The 22402-nt window shown below is 41.1% G+C and overlaps 3 protein-coding genes across 3 annotated transcripts; all 3 read right to left on the bottom strand.

The window, feature by feature from the left end:
* Positions 1-1711: 1711 nt before the first annotated feature.
* Positions 1712-3392, bottom strand: LOC141846933 (BTB/POZ domain-containing protein At5g41330). The gene has a single exon (XM_074734956.1). It carries the CDS (start codon positions 3310-3312, stop codon positions 1870-1872), a length of 1443 nt encoding a protein of 480 aa, XP_074591057.1. The 5' UTR covers positions 3313-3392; the 3' UTR covers positions 1712-1869.
* Positions 3393-11427: 8035 nt separating this feature from the next.
* LOC141847559 (RING-H2 finger protein ATL16-like) lies at positions 11428-12036 on the bottom strand. Its single transcript, XM_074735616.1, has one exon. The coding sequence runs from the start codon at positions 12034-12036 to the stop codon at positions 11428-11430; it is 609 nt and encodes a 202-aa protein (XP_074591717.1).
* A 4839-nt stretch (positions 12037-16875) lies between these two features.
* LOC141847557 (uncharacterized) lies at positions 16876-17244 on the bottom strand. The gene has a single exon (XM_074735615.1). It carries the CDS (start codon positions 17242-17244, stop codon positions 16876-16878), a length of 369 nt encoding a protein of 122 aa, XP_074591716.1.
* Between the last annotated feature and the right edge of the window lie 5158 nt (positions 17245-22402).

Below are 22402 nucleotides of genomic sequence, written 5' to 3'. Positions count from 1 at the left end.
GATAGGCTTTTTTTTATTATCAATACCTCTTGAACTTTCTCTATTACTAACTATCCAATGAATTTTGACCCATTTAGATTCCATCACCGTCAAATATTCAATCAACTTGACAGGTCATATATACTTGACACATTGTTCTTACTTAAACTCACTAGCCACATATATCAAACAATAAAGCACCTTAGATACCAAAATGGAGTATCGATCATACCACTAACTTTACATCCGACCCACAGCTTTAGCATAAAATTTGCCTTGGGCTATCCACCTAATCAAAGTTCAACTCTCCTTTTGCACAAATTAGGTATCTGATAGTGATTAGCTTCTCCGCAGGGGCCTCATGTCTGCTCCTGGAAGGATGTAAACACCCAACAATTGTGAACTAAACACAATCAAATTCGATCGAAAGTCAAACTTAAAACTTTACAGTAGAAAGCGAAAAACAACTCCAAGAAAAGATAAAAGGCAGGCATGGTATGGGATGAGATGGCCAGGGAGAAAAAAAATAAGAAAAGCAAAAGGCATCAAGATCCTGAGCATATGCTCGACATGCATGATGCCAAACAACACGAGATCAAGAAGAGCAAAAAAGGGAAGGCCAAGGCCGAGGCCACCATGCGGTGTCACCCACTGCGCTCTTGTGCTCGCCGCATATCCTCAGAAGATGCCCCTTCCTTCCCTTGCATAACTTTAGTGCATAGATATAAACACTCTCAAACCCTCTCCCTAAACGCTCCTCCTCGCTTGAAACCACCATGTGAGGACCCGGCGGCCGACGTGGGTGCATGGTGGTGACGTCGCCGGCCGGCGTCGTTGCCTTTAGTTTCCTTCCAGCTGCTGCTACTGCTTTATATATGAAGTATCTGCGAGTGTTTGTGTTTCTTTGTGTTTGTGCTGTAATGTAAGTTTAATTTGTAGGGCAACTTGGAACCTTTGGCATTTGTGATTCGGACTTCCACGCGTTTTGGTCTTCGTCTTTGGGTTACTTAATGAATAAGCTATCACAGTGTAAGATTTCTGTTTCCTTGATATATAGCTTAATTAATTAGTTGCGACCTGTGGCCTTTGATCGATCGGTTTGTGCTTGTGTGTTGCATGGCTGGTTCTAGTGGAAACAGGTATATATATCATGTTTCTCCACCACTGCTGTCTGAATCATAGTTTGGAAGAGGCACTGCTGCTTGCCACTACGCAACTGATTCATTAAGCTTTTGAATGTGTCATTTTATCATCAAAGAAGTTCACACTTTTGCTAATGGCAGATCATTGGCACTTCTCTTACAGAAGTTTTAGTAGCATTTTGTCATACAGATTATGATGAACTAGAACGTTAATAGTAAGATTTCAATTCATATCCCTACAGTATGAAGGAGAAAAGTTTGAGAGTTGGAAGATGAAAATGTTAATTCTAAAATGGTTCTTATAATAGAAGAATTAAAAATGGAAATGTTGAGAGGTTTGAGCTTCCACGAGTGTAATCGAGTTGGTAGTTAGATGGCCGAGTTGCTACATTGAGTAAGAGCCAATTCTCGTCTAGGCGACTGTTCGGTATCGTAATTTACTCCTCTCATCTCGCTATACGAACGAGGGACACTCGAGATGAACATTATCACCTTTTTGCTGCATGGTGAGGACAATATTTGATACCAAGAGCCATTGTAGAAATCAGGAACTCATTTATCTAGTCCAACAACACTAATTGCTCTACAACTAAATGAAAAAGTGCATTCTACCAATTTACTCACAATTTATTTATCAAAATCAATATCCTACCTCTGAGGAAACAAGTTTACAAGCTATGCTATGAACAAGAATAACACATTGCAAAGAATTAGAAATTACCAAAGAAGCTAGTTACTAGCTAGCTGATCAAATCCTGGTTGAGGTTTCCCAGACTTCAACACACTGCTCAGCCTTCCTTGCCACCACCATTCTGTTGCCTCCGAATCCCAGAAGGTTTATCTTCTTCCCTTCAGCTACCTTTGAGCCCCCGCCCATCATGTTCCTCTTGATCACTCTCTCACCCTCCAATCCATCTTCAATCTTGGTCGCCAAAGATCCCATCAACACTTCCGTCCACATCTCCACATCGGCGCCTCTGCTGCAGAACACATGCCTTCCGTAGCTCTCCATCCGGCATCCACTTCCTTCCTTCTTCCCAGTTCCTAAATGAGAGCCGGATCCGATGCGAGTCCAGGGCTTCTCGGAGCTCAGATTCCGGATATCAGCCATCAGAACTTCACCTGAGTTGATCCCGACCTTGAACATTGCCGAAAGGCTGTCGGAGACTGTGATGTCCGCAAAGCAATCAGCTTTCTCTTTACGATGCCAGACTGCTTCCGCCGACCTCAAGTCCCAGAGACGAATGTCGCCGGAGAGACCTGAAGGCCCGCTGTGGGATCCGGCGGCCATGAGCAAGTTCAATCCGGGGACCCACTGCAGCTTCGTGGCCGGAATTCCAGAGTCCAGCTCGGCCCCGTAGATCTCGTGACGGGCGATCTCGGTGACCGGCTGGAGTGTGGCGAGGTCGTACGCGAGGATGGCGTTGGCGTTCCTCCGGCATGACTCGAAGCTGCAGAATAGATGGTCGGAAGAGGAACCGATGGCCTGGACGGCAGCTGCAGGGGCGAACTGATGAGGAGACCACTGGAGGACGTGGCTGACGGGATTTCCTGTTCGTCGGAGGTCAAGGAGGTGGAGGCCTGGGAAGTCTGTGGCCCCGGCGGCGGCGAGGGGGCCGAGGGCCAGGAGGGAGTCGACGACGGGGAGCGGGGTGAGGGCAGTAGCGCGGCGGCGGAGGGAAGGGTCGAAAGACGATACCTTGCCACCGTGGGCGACAAAGAGGGAGACATCGGAATCGGCGGCTGCTGGGGCGAGGGCGGAAGGGGAATCGCGGCCAGGAAGGGGGAGGAGAAGGGAGGGCCGGAGAGCGAATCCGTCGAAGAGAGATGGATGGGAAAGCGCCGAGAGAAGAATCGGATGGAGGGAGTAGAAGCGGGCCTCGGCGAGGAGGTCGTCGGGGTCGAAAGCAGCCGCAGCGCGGGAGGGAAGGCGACCCGTGCGGAGGAGGGAGAGGAGGCAGGCGAAGAGCTCCGGGTCGCGGTCAATGAAAGGGATGGAAGAAGCAGCGCTGCCGCAGGCTGAGGAGGCGAACGAGGACAGGAGAGAACCAGAGCCGGCGACGGAGAGGGTCTGCGCGGTGGTCTGGAAGATCTGGCCGCCGACGTTGAGGGTGACGACGTTGCTGCTTGGGTCGGCAGCGGTGGTGTTCCCGGAGGGCAAGATCGAGGCTGCGCTGGCGAACGGCGGCATCCCTGCGTTGCTTTGGGGCTTGAGGACGAGGGAGGAGAGAGAGGAGGGATTTGATGAATGCGGCGCACGATGCAGGTGCATTTGACGCAGCGCGTGGTCAAAATTGGAGATGAGAGAGGAGTGGTTTGGGCGTTAGGTTAGCGCGTCAATAATGACTCGCCTAAATTGAACGTTGACTGAAGGCAGATGCCAGATCAAGTTCGTTGTTTCTCGGACTAATAACAAATTCGAAACCTAGCAGAGGAAGGAATCCTTCGCCGTCATGCCACGGCAAACTCATTTAAAATAAGTTTAATTAAAATTAAATAATATTGATCAATTTAGTAAAGATTTTTTTAATATAAAAATATTTTATGTGTATAATACATTAAATTTTAAATATCGGAGGAGTAGTGGGAATGAGAGTATTTTTAAAATAAAACTACTATTTTAATATTTTTAAAAATAAGTAGCAACGTATGACAACGGGCAATCGATTAGTTGAGCATGTCAAAACCTGTCAATTCAATGCCTTCATTGAGATTTGAGAACAAATAGAGTCCACTCATCTAGGCAGGCACCTTGTCTCCTTTGCAAACAGAGTAAGACCCAATCGATATCTTCAATTTTATTCTTTTCGGCCAGATAAAAGAAGAATTAAGCTAGTCAATAGTTTTTATCATATTAATTTAATTCTATTGGTCTAATTTTTTTTGACTAGTCGATTGCAATTTATTGAGTTGCAACGTTTGTACGGCGTTGGTGATATTTTCTTATGGATATGGATTGTCATTGTTTTTTTTTTCTTTGAGATGTAAATATGTTAGTGTCAAATTATTTATCACTATTGTATTCATTTGTAAAAATATCGACTAGTTAATGAGATATAGAAATGTATTTAATATAGATAATATTTTCTTCCACTTTTTCTCTAGTGAAGTGACGATCAACCTCTATATATTTCGTTCGATGATGATGAACTAAATTGTGTGCTATATTGATAACTGATTTATTATCGCACTGGAGTAGTATAGGATCTTCAAATTGAATTTTTAAGTCTTTCACTATTCTTTTGATCTAAATGAATTTATAAATTCCATGAGTTATAGCTCTATATTCTGCTTCAATATTACTTCTTGCAACCATAGATTATTTTTTACTATGTTATGTCACTAAATTCAACTATACCATCATGCAATACCAAGATGTTAACTTCCTATCATCAATTGATCCTACCCAATTTACATAGTGTATGTGCACACTCTTCTATCCTCAATTTTTGTAAAGAATAGATCTTTTCTAAGAGTTTGTTTCAGATATTTTAAGATTTCGTATACTACATTCAAATGATCTTGACATAATTAGTATATATATTGACTTACTAAGCTAATTGAAAAAGCAATATGACGTGTACGTGAGAGATAGATAAGTTTTTTAACAAGATGTTAATGACTATTTTTGTCAATCGAGTTTCTTTTAAATATTATTTTCTTATTCCCTATTCAATTGACATGTTACTTGGCTTACATCCCAACATGTCAGTTTTCTTTAACAGATCTAAAGTGTATTTCCTTTGAAAGACTGAAATACCTTTTTTGTTTGAAGCAAACTTCATTCCCATAAAATCTCTCAATATTCTAAGATCTTTAACTTTAAATTCTTATGTCATCATTTTCTTAATTTCTTCCAATTCTATATTATCATTACCAGTGATGATGATATCATCAACATACACTATAAGAATGCTAATCTTTTCTCTATCAAAGTGTTTCACAAATAATGTATGATCTATTTGTTCTTGAATATATCTAAAGTTCTTGATTACCTTGGAGAATCAATCAAACCAGGCACGACGTGATTGTTTTAAATCATTGAGAGATTTGTTGAGTTGGCATAGAGTTTTACAACCCAAATTTTCTTCAAATCTTGGAGGTTGATTCATATAAACCTCCTCTTCAAGCTCTCCATTTGAGAAAGGCTTTTTTTATATCAAGTTAATATAATGGTTAATCTAGATTAACGACCAATGATAGAAGAATTCTAACAGTATTAAGTTTGGCAACTGGAGGAAAAGTCTCAGTGTAATCAATCTCATAGGCTTGAGTAAAGCCTCTGGCCACCAGACGAGCCTTGTGTCTTTCAATTGAACCGTCAACCTTGTACTTAATCGTGAAACTCATTATAAAAAAAAAATGATAAATCTCAGTTAGCCACATTGATTATCTCTGGGGTGACCGGCCCGGTCCCACGGAAGTTTCTCACCGGCCACCAGGGTAAATCGGGAAGTACTCGCAGTGGCCAGCCCAGACGCCCAGCATCCTTTGATTACGCTCCCCATTTGGAGGAAAATTTCTGCAAATACGCTGTAGTTGGGGATCGAATCGCAGGTGCCGGGGTGACAACCTGGATGTCCTACCGCGGCACCATTGCTCCGGGGATATTTTACTTGTGGTAATTCCATAAAATCCCATGTATTATTATGTTTGAGAGCATGCATTTGTTCAATAACAACAGTCTTCAACTCAGGAATAGTTACTACTTCTATGACAGATCTGGAAATCGATTCACTAGATGATTTTGAAAAGAAAGCACGAAATGTGGAGGATAGATTAGAATATGAGATAAAGTTCAAAATAAGATATTTGGGATGGGATCGGACGTATAGGAATTAAATTGCTACGCAATTTACGACTGTCGATCCCTCCATAATAGTCGGCCCTCAGCAATAGTCATGAATGAAATTGCATAGCAGAAGAGTAAATTGTCTATTCAACCGACTATCTGACCGACTAATCTGACGCCATTCACGACTATTGTTGAGGGTCGATAATTTCTTTTCTGAATGCAATAGGTATATCAAGATCAAAAAATATACCTGATTCATTATAGGATTCTACCATCGGTTCATCTTCTTGACTGTGGCTAGAATGCACAATTTCTTCATTAGCTTGAGAAGTCTTTCTCCTTAAATAAACCAAGATATCCAATTTTTTACTTGATACTTCCCATGTTTCACTAATTGAGGACTGACTTGGATAGGATCAGACATAGAGAGAGGTGTGGTGTCTAAATTAGCACTAAGGATAGGAATGGTATCTTCATTATCCTTTGAGAGAGTTTTGTTAGTGTGGGGAGCACTAGATGATCGAACCTTGATTTTGATGATGGCACGAGGTTCAAATTAAGTGTGTATTGTGTACTGACAAACTGATCTAGTGTGCAGGGAGCATAGCAAAGTCCTAGTTGCGGCTAGGCAAAGGCAAGTCTTGGTTTGGAAGATCAGGCAGAAGTCTTAGCAAGTTCAAGTACACCAAGTGCAAGTCCAAGCAGGTTAGGAAGACCAGAAAGCATGGCAGAAATTCAGGCAGGTCAGGGAGACCGAGTGCTTAGTGAAAGTCTAGGCGGTCAGGAGAACCAGTAGTCTAGCAGCAAATCTTAGGAGCTAAGGACCGTGACAACTCAGGTAAATTCTCCCGAGTGGAGTGGGTAAGAGCGCATTCCTAGAGTGAAACAGTAGGCATCAGTCTAACCTAAGGTTTCATTGGAAACCTGAAGTTAAGACCAATTAACAGTTCAAAAACTATTAATCCAACTCTATTACTTTGGATTTTAGACTAACTTATAATGCAGATTGGAGAGGAAAGAATTTTGACTCCGGACGACTCTGTTCGGAATCCAGTCGATGGAACGGTCCAGGCACCTAGAAGGTGAATCTAAGTGACTCGAGTTCGAATAATCATAGCGAAAGTCAAAGTTCATCCAGATCCTCCACGTTAGTACGGAGTCGACTGGAAGGGAAATCCAGGCGACTAGAAGAGCCGAGTCAGGTGCGTAGATGGCGGATCGACGAACTACGTGGAGTTGCTTGGAAGGGGAATCCAGGCGCCTGGAAAGTCTTATAAAAGAACGTCGAACAGAGGCTTCAGAATATCAATTCAAAGCTTTCCATAGCAAGCCGACGGCACTCTGCGCAAGAAGGAACACCATAATAGCCGTCGTAACGTCGAAGTTCACACCACAAGCTTCATCTTCTTCTCCGGTGGTTTGAGTAATGATTTAGTTTTTGTATGCTTCAATTTCTACGATAAAGTTTTTATCGTAATATTATTTTGTAAATCATTACAACTCCTTTCCGTAAGGAAGGAGTTAAATGGTGGATTATCCATACGTAAACGATCAAAAATCGTGGGCCTTGGAGTAGCAGTCAGTGGCTGTGAACCATGTAAAAACAAACTGTGTCCATTGTGCCTGTTGTTCTTCTTATTTTCAGTATTTCCGCTGCAACGTCAACTTTGATTTACGAGCATAATCGACGTGTTTTGAAAAACAAGAAAACGCTAAAAAGATAGCGCTATTCACCCCCCTCTAGCGCATCTACGATCCTACAATTGGTATTAGAGCGGGGTGCTTGAATTCAATGCAACCACTGGTCGAGCAGGTTTTCCAAAAATATTTTTTAGATTTTTTCCAATTTTTTTTTGAATTTTATTTTATTTTATTCTTCTGCACTACTAATCCAAAACTAAGTCTTGGAATAAAGTTTTTCTGTCTTTCTGTGTGCTAGACAAATGACCCATCGAAAGGAACCTTGTGGATCCTTTAACCTCTATCTCAAAGTAATTTTGAGGAACAAATAGAGGCACTTGGTATTAGATACCAGAGCAATTGGCCTTAGGTCAAGTGGGAGTCTGTTAGATTTGAGAGGTGTCTTAAGGCAATCGTCTTACGGTTATATTATTTATTGGATAAATAGCAATTTATTATTTGAGTGTACATTCTACATGTCTTTGATTAGATCTTAAACTCGAATACTGAATATCCGCAATACAATTCATAGCATCAGAGAATTTGTGATTGGATCACAACTCGTGAGCATCTCTACATGTGTCATTATGAGTGTATTGAAATTATCCCTAGTCGAAGAATTGATGAGCACAGACGTCATCAATTATATCGAGACTAGCACGTTTAGACTCCTTGGTTAGTCAAGCAGCTGATCTCACTGCTGGAGATATTGGATGTTGAGAGTTAAACGTGGATGTTAGTTAAATGTAATCAGTTCATTGGAGTGACCTGCCTTGAGACTTCATATGGTTCGATATATATATATATGTCAATGAAGATCTCAGTGCAGCTTAAGTGCGAGTTTTCTTTGACTTGGAGTATTCAAGTCATCTTGGTCATGGAGGTTTATACTTTGACATCTTAAGCAAGCATCTCCGAGGAGGTGTGGACCCGGGATGATTGGGTATAAGTCGAAGTACTCGAAGGTGTTTGAATAGCCCATAGAGGATTCACTGCTCCTTGAAATAGGAGACATATACCCTGCGACCGCTTGTCAGGATTGTTACTAAAAGTCTTCAGACAAAGCATTACATGTTAAGAGTACGGTACTCTTGGACACATGCATGTACAAGTAATTTGAATCCACAGGACAAGAAAGCAGCTTGAGCAAGGTGTGACATAATCAGCCTAGTGGGGACCGACACATAGACCATGTCCTGAACCAAGTGGGTATAAGACGGTGAAAAGAACGAGGCACGATTCAGTATAGCTGCTGAAAGTTTAGAAAATGTTCTGGAATCGATCGTTGATTTTTTGATCAATTGGGAATCATGATGTACTACTAGGTGCCACTCATGATCGTTCCGTAATTAATGGTTAATTACTGATGGCCAACATAATCGGGAACCTATTGGGTCACACGCACTACAAGTTTTCCGAAGGACTTAAAACGAGTTTGATCGAATCAGACTTAAAAAGAGAAATAAAATCTAGTTGGATCAGACAAAGGACAATATGATGGAACTCGTCTTACAAAGACGAAATGAATGAAATTGATTTCATTCAAATTAGAGGTTATTTGGTTAGTGAACCAAATGATTCAGTTTTAAATCGAATTAAACCAACTTGGTTTGGTTCATGATGGAAGATATTTTGGCAGAACGGATGTAATGAGGAGCTTCGTCTTACGAAGATGAAGTGAACAAAACTAGTTTGGATCAAATCATAGGTCGTTTGGTTAGTAAACAAAGTGATTTAATTTTGAATCCGATTTATTACAGTAAACCTTAAATAAACCTGGTTCGGTTCGCTACAGCTGTTAAAACCCAGTTTAGGATTTTCTCTATTTTTACTTCGGTTTTCTTTTCCCTGCCCGAGCCCCACTGTAGGTTCTGGAGGGGAGGAATCACGATTTATATGTTGTCTTCCTCCTCCTCTTCTGCGCGTGCACGGAGCACAGTGGCTGAGGGAAACCCTAAGGGCCGAAGTTCTTCTTCCCGTGGGAGCGTTGCTGTCACCGTCCGAAGGAAAGGAAGCCAAAACCCTAGTGGTGTTCCTCTTCTCCCCCTTCCACTTCTTCTTCCCTGTGCACGCACCGCGACAGAACAGAGGATACGGCAGAGGTTCGTTCTTCTCCCGCTATGCAGCATCACCCTCACCGGAGATTGATCAAAACCCAAGGATCAAGGGCTTCTCTGCTCGCGCGAGAAGGTCCTTCCGCCGGCGCCGCTTGTCGGCCCGACGCCACACACCGGCGAGAAAGCACGACGCTGATCTTCACTGCTCACTGTTTGCCGTCAGAACCACTCCCAGCACAGGCCCGATCTTGATCGGGTTCTTCCTCCATGAACGTCGCCAGCAGAGCCTCTCCTAAGCGCCTTATTTCTTCCGATCGTAGGGCAGCGACGCATGGTTGCGGTGGTCGGGCAATGGTGGCTAGTTGCAGTTGTTGGTTGTGGTGATTGGCGGCAGAAAGAGAGATTTATGGCTTTTCTCCTTTTATTGCTTGACTGGATTGGGGTTCCAATGTTAAACTGTTTGTAGGCGTGGAGCCGTTGCCGATTGGTAGTCAAAGAGGAGTTTTTTGAAGTTGTTATCAGAACTTCTTCGATGGTCGGAAATTGTTTCCGACACCACAAGAGTTCTCGGAAGCGAGGGTTATGTCGTCATGTTGTTACTATGATTTATTGTCACTGGAAGCTTGTGAAGGTTCCAGACAATTGTTCCATCATTATCGGAAAGAGTCTCCGGTTGTGTCTTAATTTGGTGGTCAATAGGTTGGTCATCCAAAACTACATCGAGAATACGATTCTCGATGATAAATAGAAAGCCCCGGAACGATCACGACAGACGTTGTTGCATGATTTCCGGAATAAGACTTCTCTCGATTCGATCGTCATCTATCATCGGCTAGTACCGAAAATGATGACGAAACTCGTGATTTCTGAAGTCGTCAAGACGAGAGCTTAGCATGGATCACCAGTAAAGTCGGGACTTCAATGAGGATCACTCGATTGATACCAATCTCGCTCAAACGTCATCCACGAGACACGCGTAGAATTATTTAGTTTTCTATAAATTTTAAATTCCTATTATGCCTTGTACGCTATTTATTTCCTGCTTTGCATGTGTGTGTGATAATAATTAGCTGTTAATTATTTATATATTTTCACTACGTACGTTTCCGAAACATGAGAACACACGTATTGCACCGGGACGATCCCAACACTGCATAGGCCCACGACCCACATAAGTTGGCCCGCGACGGACTTAGATTGGTCCACGGGTTGAGAAAAATTATTTTTTATTTTATTTTAAATTTTAAAATTAAAATAAAAAACTCAACGGATTACTGAGCTTGATCCATCTAAATTATAATTCAAGTTTAAAATTTTCAACTTAACTAAGTTAAACAGTAATCCAAATTTAAAATCTAATATTTTTAATATTTTTTTGACAAACCTGTGGGTTGATCCACCTAAGTCGCAACCCGTCTTGAGATGGAATGTGTTGGGTTGGAGATTTTTCAATCGACCAAATTGATAGATCAGCCCGTTCCACCCTATTATACGATGAATTTTTAATAGGTTAGTCCGCTCTGTCATGAATTAATTCGTTTGACAACTCTTTTTTGTCCAACTTCACCTATCATCAACCTACATATCATCAAATTACTCAGAACCGGACTTCTCATGTTCGTTCCTGCTGAAAGAGAAGAAGAGCGGCCGTAAGGCCCTTGATCTGCCGCCATCACCACCGCTACATCCAGTTTCTTGAAGATATAAAATGGTGTTGCTTTTGCCTGGAGACCTCCTGAACACTTTGGCAAAACAAAGACGTACAGGGAACGCACTAGCTGCTGAACATGAAACTACTGTACTCCACCACACCAACTCTCACATCAATGCGTTCGTCCCCCACGCTCCCCGTCCCGTCAAGCCGCCTCCCCTTCGTCCTCACCGCCACCGGACCTGTTTCTGTCACCTCGCCCTGGTCTCGGCGAGGAGCAAGAACCACGATGTGGTCAGTCGGGAAGACGGAGGAGACCTCCGACCTGCACAATGGGCACTTGGGATTGAACTGAAGCCAGGTGTCGATGCAGTCGATGTGGAAGTGATGCGAGCAGCGAGGGAGGACCTTGATCCGCTCCTCCTCTCGGAACTCGCTCAAGCACACGGCACAGTTCTCTTGGCCGCCGGCATTCACAAACTTGATGACGGGGATGGAGCGAATGATCGCCGGCTCAAGGCCGCAGACTTCCGGAGGGATGCGGTGGCCGCCGCGACGGTGGGAGGGCAAGTCGAGGCAGCACTTGACGACGAAGACGTAGTAGGAGAGGAGGAGAACGGCGCTGATCAAGAGGATGCCCAAGGCAGTGATGGCTAAGAAGGGGAAGGTGGAGGAAGAGGAAGGCAGCAGTGGTAGTGCGGAAGCTTGATTATGTCCATGAACTGGATCCATTAATTAGAACGATCGATCGAGTTTAATCGCATAGAAAGATTTTGAGGGAGGGGGCTAGCTAATAATGAATGGATCGTCAGTCAAAGGTTGAATGAGGCTGAGGATCGATCCAACGCCGACCATCATCAATGATCTGTTACGTACTGTCAATAAGTCAACGAGATTCTCGGCTTAGTCGTTGCCTGTCAGTGTGCTTCGTTGAAGGTGACGGTCAAAGATCCCAGAGAAGAGCAAGGGCCCGTGAGCATGCACCGAGCAGTTCAGATTCGATCGGTGGGATTTATACGTGAAGGAAGTGTTGGAATAAAAATTAATACATAGAACAGGATGAAGTTAAGATGATTGACATGCCGCGCGCAACGATTAACAAAAATGTGTACAATTTGAGGATGAAAGATGAATGGCAACAAAACAGGTAAAAAGAAACTATATATCTTATATTTCAAGAACTTGGAGGATGAAAAACTAACATCAAGATCGAAATTATTTTATATGACGTTGGAAGAGATAGCGATTATTCTTGCGTATACAATAATTTTAATTCTGTTGTTCAACTGCGAACTCTGAAAATCAATCATTTAAAACATATTGATTCAAAAGAATACCAAAAGATAGATAAATAAACGATATTGTCAAAAAATATTATTAATCAAATTTTTTTTTTATTAAATATCAACTCATAAGATGTTTATATAGACCCAAAACCCTAACTTATCAAAGAAACAAAAAAAATTTAATAAAAAAAATTTCACAACGAACTCGAAATCTTAAAAAACTTAAAATCATAAAATAAAACTAATAAAAATTTTTAAAACTACTCTAAATACCAAAATTTTTTAAAATTATTAAAATTAATAATAAAAATCTTCGGATCCTCCTTTGTCAGTCGCCCAAGGTTGAAAGAACTCGTCCTCGAGTTTAGAATAGTATCAAGTGGTTATCCAGGAGGAAGATCCTTTGACATCAATTCGGTAGAATCCATTGTCACATCTCTTGTCATTGCGTATGCTACTTGTCACAACTTCTGGACAGGCGAAACAGTTTACTCCTCTAGCTCCTTGATCACTACAACGACCCACGACCACAAACTTGAACTCTGCATACAGTGACGCACAACAAGCACCGCCACTGTGCATGCAGTCATAGCGCTCACCGTCTTTGTCACCGTCACCTTCCTCATGATTACTAAAGCCAAGCCTAGCGATCCGATGAGTCGTTACCCACATCCCAAGTAATACAGCGATCAAGGCTCGGAGCTCCGCCTTCCAAAATCCTTCCGTAGGATGTCAAAAAAAATTGGAGCAGCTACATTAATTGAAGCTGACAAATTAGTTGACATGGAATTTGAGAAAAAAATGAGCAAGACATATGTACTAAAAAGGAGGATATTGTTGAAGTAATAACTAACTTCCCTTGATTTCCTTCTTCTACAAGAATGTCTTCATTTAAATCACAATCATCTACTATTTCTTTGGTTTCATTAGTTGAAATCTCTGTTTAATCCTTCTAATGCAACCGAAGTATCTGTATTTTTTATATCCTTAGATAAATCTATTTGCTACTGTATCATATCTGTTGAAGTTAAATCATCTGAATGGTCAATAAAGTTCTAGACAAGACTTGATACTTTCTTTAAAGGAAAAGCCTCCTGTGCAGTGGAAGCGTTGGCGCATTCAGAAGTATTGACAAGGACTTGATTGAGCAACCCGCCAACATCAACGCTGAGATAAAAAATTGGATCACCGACTATTTCATCGACAACTTCATCCTCGTCATATATTGGCTCACTAGTTGACTCGATCTCGTCTTTATCATGATGAACAAATTGAGATGCCAAATCAATGCAAGGTGAGACGATGAAGATTGAGGCTTCGTTGATAAATGAACCAGGCTATTGATTGCCATCGGACAAAGTGGGCTTCTGGTGTAACGACCAGGCCCGTCCGTCCGTGAAAATTCTACTTATCCCGACCCCTATTTTTCTGTGGGTTATAGGTCGTCGACCATCGACCGTGCCGTTACATACTAGGACTTTCCACCCCTACCCAGTGGATTTTTTATTTTCCCCAGGTTCGAACTCTAGACCTGTAGGCTAAAGTACTAAAGTTCCTTGAATCTGGTAACCAAGTGAGAACTTTGGTACTTTAGCCTGCAGGTCTAGAGTTCGAATCTGGGGAAGACAAAAAATTCAGATTCAAGGAACTTTAGTACTTTAGCCTGCAGGTCTAGAGTTCGAATCTGGGGAAGATAAAAAATCCACTGGGCAGGGTGGAAAGTCCTAGTATGTAACGGCACGGTCGATGGTCGACAGCCCATAACCCACAGAAAAATAGGGATCGGGATAAGTAGAATTTCCACGGGCGGACGGGCGGACGGGCGGACGGGCCGAGTCGTTACAATAAACATACCAGAATCTCCTACCAAAATGCATCAGGTCTCCTGTATGTGCATGTCAAATATATGCAACAACCAAAATGCAGCAAGCATAAATAAATGCAATCCATGTCGTATGCACATGATGCAATGACATGGTCACCCCTGACGCCAGTCAGCCACCGTCACCACGATGGTGAGGTCGAGTGGGTAGGACTGTGACAACTGTGCACTCTGCCATCACTGCTCCTGAGTGACCGAGTGGACAGGATGCTGTCGGAGTACACCTATCCTCCTACTCTAAGTCATATGGGGGAGCAATGCTCTCATCTCCTCGTCTCATGATGCGAAGGAGGGATCCATGTCATGCTACCACGCTGCAGAACCACTACCCCTGAGCGGCCGAGTGGAGTCCTGACAGAGCAACTGCACACACCCTCCTGATGTACCATTAACCCATGAGTGACAGTGTGTGCAGATCATGTAACTGGCGACGGGCTCAGCCTACAAAGGAGCCGATGATCGCCAGCATGCAATCATGCAAAATGGTGCCTGACACTAATATATACAAGATACATCTAGTAGATAATCAATGCCCAGTAAATAACAGTATATCACTACTCTGATGAACCTATATACACATGGCTAATATCAAGATACTAAAGAACTAAACATGTATCAGGTATAAATGGTATACAACATATGGAAGCAAGTAGTGATATACCAGGCATGTATAAAAGCATAACAAGAGTACTACCAACTATAGCAAAACTATACATGTCAAACAACTTATCTAAAAAGATAAGATAAGATACCCGCCTTTAGAAAGTGATCCGTATCCGAAAAGAACCTCCGTCCAGAAATCTGATAGCAAGTCAATGTCCTGTACCCATTTTACTTTGTTATCAGCTTTGTAGAATTTAGTGAAAACTATTAAAAATCATATATCTATAAATTAATTCAAATATATAGTTTTTCCATTCAATTCCTCCTTGTGACATTATAAATATCCTATTTAAACTTCTTATGCCAACTTTAACTACCTTCGTATTATATTTCTAAATTAACTGCATATTTAAAGATAGTCACCTAGGCACACAGTCTGCGAGATTGTTTTGCGAGATTGTTTTAATACAGATTAGTAGGACAGAATGGAAAGGGAAGGAAAGGAGGGAGGATAGCACAGGAAAAAGGAGAATAAGCATGCCCCGTTTGTTAAGATACTAATCAGTAAGGGAAATGGTAAGAAATCTATAAGCCTTTCCTATAAATCCACATTCCCCTTATTTAATAAATGCATAATGGAGTGAGAAGAAAAACAAACTGTCGCCTTCCATTTCTCCTTCCAGAGCATTCAAATTACTTATCCTACTTAGTGGATTGGAAACAATCCCCTTTTATTTTACCTTCCTTTCCCTTTCTTACCCTGAATCTAAACAAGCTCTGAAAGAACGCTAAAAAAATAACTTTCTTCTTAATACAATTATATATGTATAGAAACTAATATCGTTTTCTATAGCTGCATTGGAAAGGTCATTTTAATTAAAGCTGAAATCATGTCTTAATTTCAGGAATATTAACTTGAGCCGAGGTCACAGGAGTCAAATTGCAAAAGAATAGAAAAAACAAAAGAAACAAAGATAACGTTACCCTTGGAACCAGGCGAAGCCGACGATGCTTCGCAAACTAAAGGAGAGGAGAAGGAAGATCACGACGGCCTCCTCTTTTCTCCACGCAGTGGCAAAACCTCGGCGGAGCAGAGCCGGTGAAGGAAGTAGGTGTGGCGGCAGTTGCAGCTAGAGCACAGAGGGCGGCAGCCGGCGGCTCTATTTCCAGAAGCACGGCGACGGAGGATCGCCATGGCCGTCGCTCAGGAAGAAGGAAGAGGATGAAAAAGAGGCGGTCGGCTTCCCTGGTTGCAGGCGACGGAGCAAAGAGAGGAGAGAAGAGGGCTTCGTTTCCACGAGGAGAGGAAAGACTTCTTCGGCTCGGCGGAAGCAGGAGAAGAAGAAAACCGAAGAGGAGGTAGCGGTTTCACGCGAAGAAGAAAGGAAACGGCAGCAGTTTCGCGAGGAGAAGGGAAAACCGGCGTCGCAAGTGGCTGGAGAAGAAACGCATCGGGCGGAAGAGGAGGAGTCGCGCGTTATTAGCGGATTCCTAACGGGTTCGGGTTTTCAACCCAAATCTGTTAACCCTATTCTTTAATTTTATTTATTTATTTATTTTTTTAACCGTATTTTACATTCTCCCCCACTAATAAAAATTTGGTTCCCAAATTTCAGCATTTACTATCAGCAAATACTAAAATCGATATGAAGTATACATGCTGAATGTAACTACATACATATCTCAAGTGAAGAGGTGGGGGTATCGAGCTCGTATCGTATCCTCGAGCTCCTAGGTAGCCTCCGCGTCATAATGATGTTGCCATCCAACTTTAACGAGCCGGATGGTCTTTCTTCGCAACTAACGCTCCTTGCGGTCCAGAATCCGTACTGGAGCCTCCTCGTATGTAGCATCAGGCTGAATGGAGACCGCTACATCTGACAGAATGTGTGCTGGGTCTGGTACATATCTCCTCAGCATGGACACATGAAAGACGTCATGAATACCAGCCAAGGATGGGGGTAGCGCTAGGCAGTAAGCTACTGCTCCAATCCTCTCTAAGATCTGGAAAGGCCCAATGTATCGTGGAGCTAACTTACCTCGAAGGTCAAATCTCTTCACCCCTTTCATGGGTGAGACTCTCAAAAACACATGATCTTCCGTAGAGAACTCCAAGGGTCTTCGTCGCCGATCAGCATAACTCTTCTGGTGATCCTGCGCCTCTGACATCCTCCGTCTGATAGTGCGGACCAACTCTGCCTCATGCTGAGCTCTATGGGGTCCTAGCAGCTGGGCCTCCCCGACCTCCTCCTAGAGGGTGGGTGTCCGACAAGGCCTACCATACAACGCTTCAAATGGTGTCATCTGGATAGACGAATGAAAGCTGTTGTTATAGGTGAACTCCACTAAGTGCAGGTGGTCCTCCCAGCTGCCCCCGAAATCCATAACATAAGATCTTAATAAATCCTCCAGAGTCTGAATAGTTCGCTCTGACTATCCATCTGTCTATGGATGGAAAGTTGTACTAAAACGGAACTGTGTGCCCATGGCTTGCTGCAAACTCTGCCAGAATCGGGACGTGAACCGTGGGTCTCTATCTGATATAATGCTCACTTGGTTATCAGATTCAAGGAACTTTAGTACTTTAGCCTGCAGGTCTAGAGTTCGAATCTGGGAAAGGCAAAAATCCACTGGGCAGGGGTGGAAAGTCCTAGTAGGTAACGGCACGGTCGATGGTCGACGGCCCATGACCCACATAAAAACAGGGTTCGGAATAAGTAGAGTTCCCGCGGACGGACGGGCCGGGTCGTTACATCTGGTCTTTGATCAACGATTCATCTAAGTTTATCTCCTCTTCGTCAGCATCATCATAAATTGGATCATCAAATATTTCAATCTTGTCGTCATCTTCATCGCCTCCTGTGATTGGAGGATTGAGAGAGTAGGACTGATCATACTTAATGTTGTTGAGGTCTGCATCTTCATGGTTGTCTTTGCTGCTGTAGAAGGAAAGGAGAATGTAGAGATGCTGCGGAGCCGGCGTTCTCTTGAAGTTGTAGGTGGCGGGGTGGTTGATCCCAAATCCCTCAATCAATTGGTAAAACTCCTTCGTATAATCATCGATCGATCTTGCATCCTGCCTTAACGCTTGATGTCATTGAAACATAGTCTTAGTGTAGCCGAAAGGAAGAAAGTGACTCTTCATCTTCTTCTTCATCTTCTCCCAATCAGTGATCTTGACTTTGCTCTGTCTGTCTTGTGAGCATCGTAACTGCTCCCACCATGTTGATGCTCGTCCGGTGAGTTTGATGACGACCAATTTGACTTTTACATGATCAGACACTTCTTCATAATAAACAATTCTCTCAACTTCGTTAAGCCAATCAACAAATTCCTCAATCCCAGAAAATTCAAGAAGATCAACTGAAAATCCAATATCTTCATACCGCTTCTTTTGAGCATAACTTTCACGATTGTGATAGAAATTTTTAAAAGTGGAAAAATTAGGATAAGAGAACTTATGATCTTTTAGATCTTGTGTTATTAGACGTTGGGATAACTATGTAACTTTTCTTTGTAGATTAGGAATCTCGTCTTGGGTGCTACGATTACGGTGTGAGACTTCCTCGGTCGAACCCTACCTGCCACGACCACGATCACGACCACGACGATGATCCATCAGATCTGAGAGCTTTGATATATACTAACTGACATAGGGTGGGATAATGATTATCCTACAAGCAATATTGATTCTATTGTTCTACTGCGAACTCCGAGAATCAATCGTCTAAAACCTATTGATTTTAAAGAATACCAGGAGATAGAAAAATAAATGACACTGTAGAAAAATATTATTGAACCAAAAACTTTTCCTTAAACATCAACTTATAAGATGTTTATATAAACCTAAAATCCTAACTTGAAAAAGAAAGAAAAAAATTCTAATAAAAAGAAATTTTTTTTAACGAACTATTCTAATTAAAATTTACCATTAGTTGATTGATGCTAGATTAGTTGATTGTCTAGTCATCTCATTCATAAATAAAAGAAATATTCTATTTCTTGGTCGATCAACTTAAGTCAATTTTGACTACTTGGTCGACTTAACCACCATACCATTAGTTGATTAAATACATCATTAGTTGATTGACTTTAGATCAGTGAACTATCTAATTGACTCAACCATAAATAAAAATATTGTATTCACTAGATGATTAATCTTGAGTCGAAGACTTGGTCGACCTAACCACTATACAATTGTAGACAACCTTCAGTTAAATAAATAGTCGATTATGACCTTTCCAATAGTTGAGCTTTTACTTGAGTTTAAGACTATCCTCTCTGATCAAAAATAAGTTTCTCAACTCACTTAAGAGTTTATCATGCAGTTTGTCTTCACCATGAGACCCATTTTTTGTTAAGTTACTTGTTTGTAGGATGCACCAAGCTCTCAACTCATTCCATATGTCATCTTTCACTCTATATCTATGTAGTTCATCTCCTCCAACTCAATTGGACCTCAATGCTTCTTAACCTATGGTCTCTAGGATATCTCATACCATCCTTCTCCAATTTCTAAATAACCTCGAGCCATTGAGTTATTTCTTCAACCTTAGCATCCATGAGTATATCAATCAAGTCTTGCATGACTTCATATACATATCGAATAAATGATAATCCTAACTTAAATCATTTAATTACTTAAATATCAAAATTCAAAGACAAGCCTTGTACCAACAACCAATGCCCTAATGTTTAAAAGGAAGATTAAAGCACACTTACCATAGGGTCTTTTATAATAAATATTATTATATTGGACCTAGGATGGTATCCAAGGAAATCATTCCTAAAAATTACTTAGTAAATGTAATTGGTGTTGGTGCTGAGAGCACTACTTGAAATTTATATTTTAATATATGACTAAGTTTAAAGTTAGTCTATTTGTGATCTAATGAGTTTATTGAGTTTGCAAGTGTAGATAACTTGACAAATGAGAAAACAGAAGATAAGGTCACTTGCGAGTAAAAAGTTCTCAAGGCAAGACTCCTAGCAAATGGAAGAAGACTTACAGGTAAATAATCTTAGCACGTGAGATGTGAGAGATTATGAGAGAACTTATAATCTTGATTTTTTCTACTTTATATAAAATTGACTAAGAAATATGTGCTTTAAATTGTAGTCGATGATTAAAGTTGATTGAAAGTTAAGTTAATCAATTGAATAGTTGAGTCAATTCAATAGTAAACTAAGATGTTCTATTTGTAAATAAGAAACTTCTATTTTAAATCAATTGAAATGATTTGAGTGAACTAGGTAATTGATTGAATCACTATTTAAATTCAAAAAATTAGATTGTTGAAGTGGATCTTATTCAGTTGAATTAACTAACAAATGTTGAGTAGATTGAAATTCATTTGAATAGATTGAAATGGTGTCTGATCAAATCTCTATCTGTCATGTTCCATCCTACATATACACCTTCCCATTGAAAGTTGGTCAACCAAAATAGACATTTGGAATTTTGTCCACTAATCTTGATTAAGAATTTGTAAGAACGATTTTTTTTTTGAGTCTTCAATAGTCATGTTTCAAGTATGGCTTAATGAAAGTGATTGCGCTTAATACAAATGACTTGAAAACTGTCATTAAGGCTTAGTTTAAATGTGATGTTGGTGGATTTTTGGTACTAATTCTTGTTACAAGAGATCTCTAATCATCTTCCATATTTCTTAAGTTTGAAAAGAAACATCAAGGTGTTTTAGAAGTAAAGGCAAGGATTCATGATTAATCATTGATCTAGAAAGTTTACCTCTAAATGCGTAGAACCTTTGTAGATCTAGAGAGTGAAGTCGATCTCAGTGCAATCAACACGTTCACACCTCTAAGATATCCACACAAGCACACTGCCAAGCCACTAGTCTCATGAGCACGCCGCCTAGCCGCTCATCTCACGAGCAAAATTGGAAATCCCTATCTCAACACCATAGTGCTAGTTACTATTTAAGTTGAGATCCAAAATCTAACTTTTATGGTTCACACGATCTTATCAAATAAGATCGTGTTACATGTGTATAAAACCATGGGATTCATTTGGTTTGAGTCTATTTGATTAAACCATTAATTCAATGAGTTTTAAGATCTAATTATATTAACCCATTAATCTAATAAGTTTAAGATCCAATTAGATTAACTGATTAATCCAATAAGTGATCCAAAACACATTACTTAAAAATTAGACTCAGTTAATTTTAGTCATACTAAAATAAATCAAACTTCAAAATTTATGCATTTTTTGTGTGTGACCCAATAGGTTCTCCTAACGTTGACAATGACTTTAAAATCTTATTTTAATGACATAAGCAATGCGTGATATCTAACAATGCATCATGGTTACCTAAGTGACGAGAATGTTATAGATTTGACTTAATCTGTCCATGACTATTTTATTGTATAACTTAGTCCTTTTATCTATAACATCTAGATTGATTTACGAGACATAGATAATTAATGTCATACTCTTATCAATCTATATGCTATTTTTTTAATCTCTAAGTAGACTTATTTAACTAAATAAGCTCAATATTTCATATTGACTTACTTGAGCATAATTATGCATTTTAGTAGTCCTACTTAATCAAGGGATACATCACTCACATTCCTCCACATATTTATTACATACCTAGTGAACGATTTTATAATTAACCTTATTACAGATGATGTTTATCGATACTAAAATACACAACTCCTTATGTAAGGAATCGTAGTGACTTTAGGTCAAATGACTATTTATACTAATAATCACTATGAGAATATTTATAACACTCATACAACAATCTATGTGTTCCTGTTAAGATCAGCTCCTGGATGCATTGACAACTTCACAGCACCAGTGTCGGATGAGGTCGTGTGAGAAGAGGATTGCGAAGCTGGAAGAGCCTGCAAACACAGCAACCGTGAGAAAGAAGGGCAGGGGGTGCTCTAGCTCGACCACTCCGATGCTTAAGTCAGTCCGTGAAGAAGGAGGACAGAAAATAGAAGAATAGCGGAGAGTGAGTTGTGAGTGCGCATACCTCCTTCTAGAGAAGGACAAATCTTATATATTTATGAAATGGATGTCACGTCACATCCTAAGTGAGGAAGGCATCCCATCATCGGTAGGGATTTTGTCAGAAAGAATGGAGTGGTCAGAATGACAGTCCCATCGTTGACACATGATTGTAGGGTCATTTCGCACTTGGGTGTCAGAGCGGTGATCATAATTAAGGGATATGGGGCTGTCAGAGGAAATGGTGGGAAGCGTAATGAAGTAGGGCACCGTAAGTCATCATGAGGATTCGGCTTGAGCCTAGGAGGCGGTTTTCTCCTAGGTCTCGGCTCGGCTCGGGGG

This window comes from Curcuma longa, chromosome 16, assembly GCF_044706935.1.
Source record: "Curcuma longa cultivar G26 ecotype Majalengka, Jawa Barat chromosome 16, ITB_CL_G26_1.1, whole genome shotgun sequence".
NCBI classification, from domain to species: Eukaryota; Viridiplantae; Streptophyta; class Magnoliopsida; order Zingiberales; family Zingiberaceae; genus Curcuma; species Curcuma longa.
Note: the sequence above shows the minus strand (reverse complement) of the source record. Positions and strands in the feature narration are given on the sequence as shown.

What these genes read in the sequence shown, in the direction of transcription:
- LOC141846933 (XM_074734956.1), bottom strand. Translation starts at nt 3,312, where the DNA reads ATGCCGCCGTTCGCCAGCGCAGCCTCGATCTTGCCCTCCGGGAACACC.
- LOC141847559 (XM_074735616.1), bottom strand. Translation starts at nt 12,036, where the DNA reads ATGGATCCAGTTCATGGACATAATCAAGCTTCCGCACTACCACTGCTG.
- LOC141847557 (XM_074735615.1), bottom strand. Translation starts at nt 17,244, where the DNA reads ATGTCAGAGGCGCAGGATCACCAGAAGAGTTATGCTGATCGGCGACGA.